The 10,937-nt window shown below is 34.8% G+C and overlaps 3 protein-coding genes and 1 pseudogene across 4 annotated transcripts; 2 read left to right on the top strand and 2 right to left on the bottom strand.

Annotated features, from left to right (window-relative positions):
* Positions 1-1,888, top strand: LOC130979728 (protein phosphatase 1 regulatory subunit INH3). 2 transcript variants are annotated; one of them, XM_057903252.1, is made up of 2 exons: positions 1-175; positions 1,059-1,888. In XM_057903252.1, exon 2 carries the CDS (start codon positions 1,142-1,144, stop codon positions 1,526-1,528), a length of 387 nt encoding a protein of 128 aa, XP_057759235.1. In that variant the 5' UTR covers positions 1-175; positions 1,059-1,141; the 3' UTR covers positions 1,529-1,888. The 2 variants fall into 2 exon arrangements, with proteins under 2 accessions (XP_057759235.1, XP_057759234.1); XM_057903251.1 differs by having other exon boundaries at positions 36-197.
* A 1,807-nt stretch (positions 1,889-3,695) lies between these two features.
* LOC130981513 (probably inactive leucine-rich repeat receptor-like protein kinase IMK2) lies at positions 3,696-4,493 on the bottom strand. The gene is made up of 2 exons (XM_057905104.1): positions 4,481-4,493; positions 3,696-4,138 (listed from the first exon to the last, which is right to left on the bottom strand). Exons 1-2 carry the CDS (start codon positions 4,491-4,493, stop codon positions 3,696-3,698), a joined length of 456 nt encoding a protein of 151 aa, XP_057761087.1.
* Positions 4,494-5,863: 1,370 nt separating this feature from the next.
* LOC130978963 (uncharacterized) lies at positions 5,864-7,378 on the top strand. The gene is made up of 5 exons (XM_057902294.1): positions 5,864-6,123; positions 6,184-6,430; positions 6,817-6,900; positions 6,989-7,043; positions 7,147-7,378. The coding sequence occupies exons 1-5, from the start codon at positions 5,948-5,950 to the stop codon at positions 7,164-7,166; spliced, it is 582 nt and encodes a 193-aa protein (XP_057758277.1). The 5' UTR covers positions 5,864-5,947; the 3' UTR covers positions 7,167-7,378.
* Positions 7,379-8,473: 1,095 nt separating this feature from the next.
* LOC130980006 (receptor-like protein EIX2) lies at positions 8,474-10,681 on the bottom strand (annotated as a pseudogene).
* Positions 10,682-10,937: the final 256 nt, after the last annotated feature.

Genomic DNA, 10,937 nt, shown 5'->3' with positions numbered 1-10,937 from the left:
ATTTTACCCAAAAATTAAAAAACAACGAACAATTATATTTGCTTTGTTTGGGAAAAAAGGAACTCAAAATGTTGTAAGAAAGCTTTCCTTCGAACATCGCTTTACACAGAGAATCGCGTCCCTCGCCCCTTTCTGACGCTGATCATTCTTGGAAAAACCCTATCTCTTCTTCAAAGTTAGTGCTGCGAATTCTCAAGGTTCTTTTGTTTTCGGTTCTTATTTATTTTTCTTTTAATTTCTGGGCCTTTTGCAATAATACATCATTGCTTCTGTTTCATTTCGTGCAAAATTGTTCGATGCGTAGAAGAAATGGACACAGTTCTACTTATGATTTTAAATTTAGGGTTATGCGATCCTTTGGTTAGGATAAAAAGTTTTTCTTTTCGATTTTCTAATATAATATCCCTTTATGGTCAGGACAATTTGGTTTGGGGGATCATTGTTAGGGTATCTCATGATTTCATAATTTCTTTAATTGATTTTCTGATTTAATTCAAACCTGGCATGCTTAACATGTCTGTGATTTGTGGAATTATCTTTTATGCATTTTAAAGCGAATGTGTTGGGTATTTCAACTTTTATAGCAAAACTTGAATTAATAACATGTTTGTTTACAGGTCCCATAAATGTGATAGACATATTTTTATTTCTTTTAAATATATGTATAAGAGTTGAACTTGAACTTTGAAAATGAAAAAATACAGTGCTTCTCATCCAGTTTCTTTCTTTGAACATCATATGGATGGATTATACCTCCATATTGATTTAGTTTGTGAATGCTTTATATGAGTGTTGCTTTGCAAATATTTTATCATTTCTCTTGAGCAATGTTAGAAATCATATGATCGGATGTATGTATAACTTGAATGTCTAAATATCCTGGTTGGATTTTAAAATGACACTTGCGTTGTTACTGAAAGAGGTTGTTGGATGTCTTTGATGTTTCAAAAACCCCAGTCTCTCATCTGACTGAAAAAATGACACTTTGTGTTCCTTTTTGGCTTATTTACTCTGATTTTTGCTTATTAACATTAATTGATTGGTGATATGTTTTGTAGGTTGTGCATTTATCCATTTTGGAAACTTTCTCAGCATTGCATTTGCTTAAGCCATTAATTAGAGACATCCAATTTTGCTAATCATGGATAGACGACGCATGACTGCCACCAGGCCTTCAGCCATGTCTTCCCCTTCTGTCACTGCCACTGCCACTGCCACCACTACCATAACCATTGGAAGCTCTGATCCATCATCCTCTTCCTCACAACAAGAACAGCAGCAACCAGAAGTCCTTTTCCTTCCATTAAGTCGCAAGAAGAAGGTCACATGGAAAGAGGGCACAGTAGACAATGAGTTTATGCAGAAGAAGAGCTCCAAAAAGTGCTGTATCTTTCACAAAGAGAAGTCATTTGATGAGGATGACAGTGATGAAGATGACAATCCAGATCACTCCGATAAACATGCCCACGATCACAGTGATGGGGGTTGTTGCTCCAAGAGTAATGATGAAGCTGGTCCAAGCAGTTAAGGTTCTGATTGATCACAGCTGTGATAGATAAAACTGAGAGTCATATTTTTTTGTAAATGTAAAGTGTTTCTAGCAGTCAATGAAGCAGGAGTTTTAAAGTTGATTAGTCAATGGAATTGTTGGCCTGTTGCTTGGGTTGAAAGCATAAAATCATGTCATTGAAATGGTAGCAATGCTTTTGTTTAATGTTAATCATTTTTTCTTTGAAACTTGATTTGATCACAGCTACCTTACTGTAGTAGAGAAGGCTTCATGTCTGTTGAACATAATACACACTAATCTTCACTGCAAGTTATAAGCTCTTCCTTTGTTCTATATGCTTATGTTTTTTATGATACAAAGATGGTTTTTACTTTCTAATATTATTTGCCATCGTCATTTTATTATTATTATCATGGCTGGAATGATTGTTAAGAATAATCCTTGAATGATTTTACCATCTTATTTCTTTAAATAAAGTTTGCAACCCATTTTTAGGCGAATGGTATGGTAGAGTCAACAGAAAAAATGAAAAATTATACCGCTGGTCTTAATGGCTGGTTTGGTAAGTTATGCTACCCTTGTCCACTGTATATATACATGTTCATCTTTCTTTGAATAAGGTTTTGGATTCAAGTTCTTTAAAACAATAGTTCTCCACTTGAATAAGGTTTTGGATTCAATTTCTTTATAATGATTAAAATTGTTTCATGTAGATTGTAGAGATTAGTTATGGATTAAAAAAGTAAAATAAAATTACATAATTCATAGCTCCTGGATCTAGGAAATTTTGACAATGGGCAAAATATACATAATATGATAATATGCACATCTAACTTTATCTCTCTCATTCAGATGATAACTTAAAACTTTTTGTCGTTATCCTGGATCTGCTGTAAGGCTCTCTACTTCGAATTCGAAATACTTCCTTTTGTTATAAGAGGCTTAACGCATTATTGATGGAGTGGTGGTAGTAACTTTGGAGCAAAAAAAAATTGAGAAAAGGGGAGAAGTGGGTTTATCCTTTTGTTATAAGAGGCTTAACGCATTATTGATGGAGTGGTGGTAGTAACTTTGGAGCAGAAAAAAAAAATTGAGAAAAGGGGAGAAGTGGGTTCAAAACTAATATTATAGTGGGGGCAACTAATCTTTAGGATAAAGTATACTTTTTGTCCCTAAAGTTTGGCAAAAATTTTAAAAATAACCCTAAGTTTTATTTTGTTTCAATTTTGTCCCAGAAGTTTTTTATTTGTATCAAATATACCATCGACAGCTCAATTTTAAAAATATTTAAGACCAATCTAACAATAATATATGAAAATTATGCTTGATTTGCTTGTGTTGAGGGTTGTTCTTATAAAATTGTTGGTCTTAAATTTTTTGAAAAATTAGCCGTTAAGGGTATATTTGATGCAAATCGAAAACTTCTGGACAAAATTGAAACAAAATAAAACTTAAGAGTATCTTTAAAACTTTTGTCAAACTTTAGGAACAAAAAATATACTTTACTCTAACTTTTATTATTCAGAACTACTAAAAGTTTTTTAAATCTCAGAGTCAAGGAACTTGCCTCCACTACTTAAAGAGTAAATCCGTCCCTGGCTCCCACACACTTAAAACTGAATGGTGTTTTGCCTACTTTTGTCCTTGTTTAAAAGACTGACTGAGTCTCATGTTGACTGAATCAACCTAGTCCAATTTGTAGAGAGACTTGCTTTTCCACTTTTGAAATTTGAGTTTGATTTTATACTTTTAACTAATTGATATGATATATATATATATATATATATACACACCACTTAAGAACTGAAGCTAGTTAAATATATTTTGAAAGAAATATCAACACTAAAAATAGAACCCAAGATACATTTTTTCAAGGCAATATGATTTGCTTAAAACCGAAAATAGAAACCAAAATGATTCAAGAAAACTACTTTAAAAATATGTTCATCAATCACAAATTACCATATGCTTTTATTTTTTGTTTGACTTCACAAACCAGTCCTTCCACATGCAAACTTTAAAGAGAAACCTGACATTAATCGGTTATTTAATTAGACAGATACTTCTCTTGTAGAACCACTACTTGTTTGTTTCAACATAATCATCATACTCTATAATCAACAATATATAAATACTGAAAAGTTTTTATCCACATACATCATAATTTACATATGCTATTTTATTCCTAACAAATGAAAATGGCCTCAACATCACCAATGCTAGTTTTTGTCCCATTGAGTCGGTTGTGACCGAGATTTAACGTCCTCAAGGATGATAAATTCGCCAATGATGCTGGAATAGGACCTGTGATGGTGTTGTTACTGAGATCCAAGACTTCAAGATGCTCAAGCTTGCCTAATGAATCTGGAAGTTCCCCACTTAGTTGGTTTCCTTGTAAGACAAGGCTCTGCAAGTTCTGAATTCTTGACAGCATCTCAGGGACTTCACCCTGAAGAAAGTTACTGCGCAAATCGAGCTGCACAAGTGTTCTACTCAGATTAGAAATCCATGAAAGGATCCCTTGATTGAGATTGTTGTTTGAAAGATCAAGCACTTGGAGATTTGTGAAGTTGGCTTTCCCTTTTGATGGTGCTAAGTTATCAATTTGACAATTCTCCAAGTGCAATTCTGAAAGGGAAGGAAGTGCACAAAAAACTTGAATCCAATCAAGTTCTTTATGTAGGTCTGTACTACTCAAATCAAGGTATGGTAATGAAGAAAGGGTTGAAATCCAATTAAGGTTACCAACTTGAAGAGCCTAGTTGTATCCAAGATTAAGATGCTGCAGGTTTGAAAGATTTCCTAGCTGATAAGGGATTAGTCCCATGAATGCACTTAAGCTAAGGTCCAAGTATCTTAGTCCCTTCATTGAGCCAAAGAAGCTTGATATTTGAGTATGAACAAAATAGTTCAAACTCAAGTCCAGGCTCATCAAAGATTCTAGTTCAAGCAAGGAAGGACTAATCTCACCACTCAACTCCATGTAAGGCAAGTTGAGCAGGGTGCTGAGATTGAGTCCCACGACTAGGCCGGTGATGTTGTCGCAGCGAACTCCTAGCCATCTGCAGCAGTCCTTTTCATTAGACCATGATGAGAGCCTGTTAGAAGGGTCTGAGAGTCCATGCTTGAAGCTGAGGAGTGCATTCCTTTCTTTCTCATGTCATGTTTTGCCCTTTTGCCATGCATAAACTGAAGTGAAGGAAGGTTGTTAGAATGATGAACAGAATCGAGAGAAGAGATTGAGTTGCATATGGGGATGCCATTGATAAATTACTAAACCAGGAGGAATATTATTGTATATACTATATAGTAATAGTAGTTGCTTAACACAATAGTGTAGTGCAGTTTATATGTGAAATTATTAGTCTATAACTATAACATATCTATCACATATATGACTCTGAAATGCTTCTGAATATGTAGATGGGAATAATTTGTGTGAAGTATTAGTATTTATCTTTTATTTTTTACTTTTTGCTTTTATTAAGGAGTTGGAGCAAAAAATCTGATATTCGTCACACTTTATTTTGCAAGTATTACTCTTATAAAAACTTTTAACTAACTCCTATGTTTATCCATATGGTATTTCTTTTCTAAAAACGGAAAATATATTTTCTTTTTCTTTGTAAGAACAGCAAATTGCACGCTAGTGCTTATTAATTGTTGGTGGGATTTCAGGTACTGTTGTTTTTTTTGTGAAGTTTATAGTTAAGACCTGTTAGATGATAATTTAGTAAAATTAGAGTGACACCCGCACAATACACGTAATGGTAGATTATTTATACTATATATTATATTTTAATGAATGTTATATTAAAATATTTTAGAGAATATATTATAAATATATTTTGAATTTATTTATTTTTTAAAAAATCATAGATTATTTATATTACAATGTTTTTTTTGTGAAGATATATTTTTATTAATAAGTTATATAATAAATGATTAGATTAAACATTTAACACCATTCATTTTTTTTAATAGAGAGGATTCCGAGAGCTATAATTACTTAATGAAAAAATTAATCCAAAGGACCAAATAATAAATAATTATTAAGAAGGACTAATTACATTAAAATTATTTTAAAAGGCCAATTTAAATCGATTCAAGAAAAAGGATTAAATAATTATTTTAAATAGACAATAATATCTTTAATCAATTTTTAACATTAAAAAATATAAAAAGAACTCTAATTCAATTTTTTTTAATTTCTAAATTCCAAAATTTAATAACTCTAAATTTTTAATCTTCTTTTATAAATATTGTGTTATATAAAATATTACTCATCTAAATCTCTAGCGCTATTTATACTTAAAAGTAGAATATTAATTGAAGAAATTTATCCCAAAAAAAGAAATCACCAATTAGCAAACTAAAATTTTAGCGCGAAATTCAAATTCGATATCAAATTCTCTCTAGCATCTTCAATGTCAGATCATGAAGGCGAACAAGAACAAGAATTCATCTGTGTCAACTGCAGGGATGCAAAATTCCCCTCCAAAGATAGATTGGATCAGCACTCCGGCAACAAGCATCCAAAGTACCGGTACATTTGCAAGGACTGTGGTAACAGATTTGAAACGCAAGCTTCCAAAACTCAACATGAAGCTGAGGTATATTTCTTTTAGGGTTCTTTGATTTTCTTTTCCGTTCTAATTGGTTTTCCGTTGCAGTGTGATCACAAGGGGAATGGCCAAAATCATAATCTCGGAGGATGATCTTCTCGCCGGAATAATGCGAAGTCGCTTTCTGAACAACGACTTCGCTCTCCCTCCGTCGCGACAGTTCCTCCACGCGCCGCCTATATCCTCCGGGCACTCCACGCTCCCTGTCTCCCAGATCGCAGCCGCTCTCTCCACCTTCCCCTCCTCCGTGCTACCTCACAAAATTCATCTCAAACTTTTCGATCGGAATCCCCAGGTGAGTTGAGCCTCTCTGAAACTTAGAAGCTTGTTTATATCTGCATGAGTTTGATGAGCAATAGTGGATCATTTTGTGCCTTGTGTGGATTACATCATCGGTACCATAGTTTTTGCTCTGAAACTATATCTCTGTGCAATTCTAAGTGATTGTGCTTTTTGACTTATTTGATTGCACTTCAGCAAGAGTCTGAGGAATCCCCAGGTGAGTTGAGCCTCTCTGAAACTTAGAAGCTTGTTTATATCTGCATGAGTTTGATGAGCAATAGTGAATCATTTTGTGCCTTGTGTGGATTACATCATCGGTACCATAGTTTTTGCTCTGAAACTATATCTCTGTGCAATTCTAAGTGATTGTGCTTTTTGACTTATTTGATTGCACTTCAGCAAGAATCTGAGGCGTCATTTGAAGAGGATGGACGCCAGAGCTGTAGAAATTTCTGCTCCAAAGCTGAAACTGAATTTCCTAAGGTAGCTACGTGATTCTTGTTCTTTTCGTTTCTTTTTCCTGTTATTTTTGGTTTATGGCTAAAGTCTTAGTGTTATTTATTGTTCACAGGAGACCAAAAGAACTGATTGTAGTGATAAGTGCACACCAGCTAGATGCACAATTGGTGAGAGATGCTTATTTTTAATATTTGTTGTTGTAACTTGTTATGAATTTCGGATTACATCCTTATTTGTTTTATTTATTGATTTTCTCTTTGGATTTTAAAGGACAATCATTGCTTCCCTGAGAGGGAGATGTTGCAAATGCCGGATCAAACAGGAAATGTTCAAGCCTGACAAGGCTCTGGAAATGTAGGATGGATGTTCTGAATTTAGATGTAGATAAAGAAAGTTTGGGAACTTTAGAAAGTGATCTTATAAATACGTTGGAAACTGAAACATTTTGGTCCTCTAGAGGCCAATATATAGATATTTGAAAATAAATCTTCTAGTTATGCATTGTTCATCTCTTTACCACTTTACCCTACTTGAAATTTAAGTTTGATTATATACTTTTAATTAATTGGTATGATATATATAATTATATATATACACACCACTTAAGAATTGAAGCTAGTTAAATATATATTAAAAATAGAACCCAAAATACATTTTTCAAGGCAATATGATTTGCTTAAAACCGAAAATAGAACCAAAATGATCCAAGAAAACTACTTTTAAAATATGTTCATCCGTCACAAATTACCATATGCTTTTAGTTTTTGTTTGACTTCACAAGCCATTCCTTCCACTTCTAAACTCTAAAGAGAAACCTGACATTAATCGGTTATTCAAATAGACAGATGCTTCTCTTGTAGAACCACTACTTGTTTGTTTCAACATAATCATCATACTCTATAATCAACAATATATAAATACTCAAAAGGTTTTGATCCACATAGATTATAATTTACATATGCTATTTTATTCCTAACAAATGAAAATGGCCTCAACATCACCAATGCTAGTGTTAATAACACCAATAGATGCTGATCCACAATGCAATGGGGGATACAACACAAGAGAAACAGAAATGTGTGGAGCAGCTAAATGGTATTGCAACATGTCTTCCATATGTTGGTGATGATGCAAAATCTCCCACAGCAGATTGCTGCAGTGGAGTCATAGAAGCCATAAACCCTGAAAGTTCTGTTAAAGAAAATAACACTGCAAATCCCCCAAAACCCTGCAGCAAATCCAACTCCCATAGCTTTGTAAAAGTCAGATGTATCAAAGAAAATCCCATCAGCATGTTCAACAGAACCAGCACCCAACAACTCTTCGCCGCTCAAACAATTACTTGTCAAAGGAGGACCACAAAGTTCAGGATTATCTGTGTAGCTAAGTGCCTCAAAGCTCTGAAGCTGAGTGCTTGTTGGGATCATACCTGATAAGTTGTTGTATGATAGGTTCAAGAAGCTGAGAAAGGACAAATCAGACAAGCTTTGAGGGATTTCACCCATAATTTGGTTCAATGAGAGATCAAGGGACTCCAACAATTTCATTCTACCCATGTCTTTTGGTATCTCTCCAGACAAATAGTTTCTAGACAAGTTCAGAAACCGCAGCGCAGATAGCTTCGAAAGTTCTGTTGGAATAGCCCCAGAGAGCTTGTTACTTGAGAGGTCAATCATTCTCACAAGGATCAAGTTGTCTCTGTACTCTAATTCATCTCCTTTTGGAACCAAAACAAGGCTTTCTTTGTAGTTATCATAGTTGAAATCAAATCCATAGTAGTACCTCAAAGGGTTGGCATAGAAGTCATCTTCACTAGCCATTGCCTTCAAGCTATCCAAACAATTTGGAATTGTTCTGAGAGGGAATTGTTGCCAAGGTCCAGCACAATGAGGGAGGAAAGTTGGCACATGTTCTGAGTAATGCTGCCTTTGAACTTGTTGGATCGAAGGCGAAGAACCATTAGAGATTGCATTTCCCATATCCATGCTGGTAATGTATCAGAAAGTTGGTTGTCACCCATGTCAATGAACTTCAACATTGAGCAATTTTGCATTGTCGAAGGAACTGATCCGGAAAAGGCATTGTCATCTAACAGCAAAGACTCTAGTCCAGATAAGTACCCTATGGAGTTTGGAATTTCACCAGACAATTTGTTTGTGCCCAAGTTTAAATGCATTAAAGCTTGCCAATTCATCCAACATTGACCAAGATCACCGGATAAGCGATTGTTCGAAACATCGAGCACGGCTAACTTGTTAGTATCATTACCATTCATCCTCTCACAGAAGAAAGGAGAAATTGGTCCTGAGATTGAGTTGTTGGCAATATTCAGCACTTCAACATTTGCAGACACACTTGGCAATAGACCCTTGAATAGATTAGAACTCAAATTTATAATGCTGGAATTTAAGAAGACATTAGATAGATCTCCACTTATCTCATTGTTAGAGAGATTCAGGAATTCGAGCTGCAAAGTCCAATTCCAAAACCAAATTGGAGCCTTGTCTGAGATACCTGATTTGGACATTGTCAAGACCCTGAGAGAACTTTGCCTCTTAAGCCATGTTGGAAACTTAGGACCTACTCCACAGGAACTCATCAAAGCATATTCAAGTTGAAAAGGGGCCACCCAACTAGAATTGACACTGAAAAATAGTTCTGTTGACGACATTCGAAGTTCCTTTAATTTGGAAAGTTTTAGAAAATCCAATTCATTCATTGGTCCTTCCAACAAATTTGATGAAAGGTCTAATGTCACCAAATTTGAGAGAATTCCTAGAGTTTCAGGCATACCACCAGTCAGAGAATTTGAAGCAAGATTTAATACCTGAAGGTTTTTCAAGGATCCAAAACTCTTTGGAATTGTCCCATTGAGTTGGTTGTGACCGAGATTTAACGTCCTCAAGGATGATAAATTCGCCAATGATGCTGGAATAGGACCTGCGATGGTGTTGTTACTGAGATCCAAGACTTCAAGATGCTCAAGCTTGCCTAATGAATCTGGAAGTTCCCCACTTAGTTGGTTTCCTTGTAAGACAAGGCTCTGCAAGTTCTGAATTCTTGATAGCATCTCAGGGACTTCACCCTGAAGAAAGTTGCTGTGCAAATCGAGCTGCACAAGTGTTCTACTCAGATTAGAAATCCATGAAAGGATCCCTTGATTGAGATTGTTGTTTGAAAGATCAAGCACTTGGAGATTTGTGAAGTTGGCTTTCCCTTTTGATGGTGCTAAGTTATCAATTTGACAATTCTCCAAGTGCAATTCTGAAAGGGAAGGAAGTGCACCAAAAACTTGAATCCAATCAAGTTCTTTATGTAGGTCTGTACTACTCAAATCAAGGTATTGTAATGAAGAAAGGGTTGAAATCCAATTAAGGTTACCAACTTGAAGAGCATAGTTGTATCCAAGATTAAGATGCTGCAGGTTTGAAAGGTTTCCTAGCTGATATGGGATTAGTCCCATGAATCCACTTAAGCTAAGGTCCAAGTATCTTAGTCCCTTCATTGAGACAAAGAAGCTTGGTATTTGAGTATGAACAAAATACTTCAAACTCAAGTCCAGGCTAATCAAAGATTCTAGTTCAAGCAAGGAAGGACTAATCTCACCACTCAACTCCATGTAAGGCGAGTTGAGCAGGGTGCTGAGATTGAGTCCCACCACTCGGCCGGTGATGTTGTCGCAGCGAACTCTTAGCCATCTGCAGCAGTCCTTTTCATTAGACCATGATGAGAGCCTGTTAGAAGGGTCTGAGAGTCCATGCTTGAAGCTGAGGAGTGCATTCCTTTCTTTCTCATTGCATGTCATAATATTTTTAACATAAAATGACATAATTATAAATTTAAAAGTAGTGTAAGAATTCAATTAAAAAAAAATATACGAAACTAATTAAAAATTTGATGAATTTATAAAGATCAACAAAATAACAAAACCGAAGGAATAAGATCATAAAAAAAAAAAGAACGAAAACAAAAACATATATAAATAACACATATATAAATTTAACTTCGTTAAACTTGATTTTAAAAAAATTATTTGTCTAGCATTTCTGATCTTCATTTAT

The sequence above is a fragment of the Arachis stenosperma genome, chromosome 5 (assembly GCF_014773155.1).
Source record: "Arachis stenosperma cultivar V10309 chromosome 5, arast.V10309.gnm1.PFL2, whole genome shotgun sequence".
Classification (NCBI taxonomy): Eukaryota; Viridiplantae; Streptophyta; class Magnoliopsida; order Fabales; family Fabaceae; genus Arachis; species Arachis stenosperma.
The sequence above is the reverse complement of the archived record's forward strand: the minus strand, read 5'-3'. Positions and strand labels throughout refer to the sequence as shown.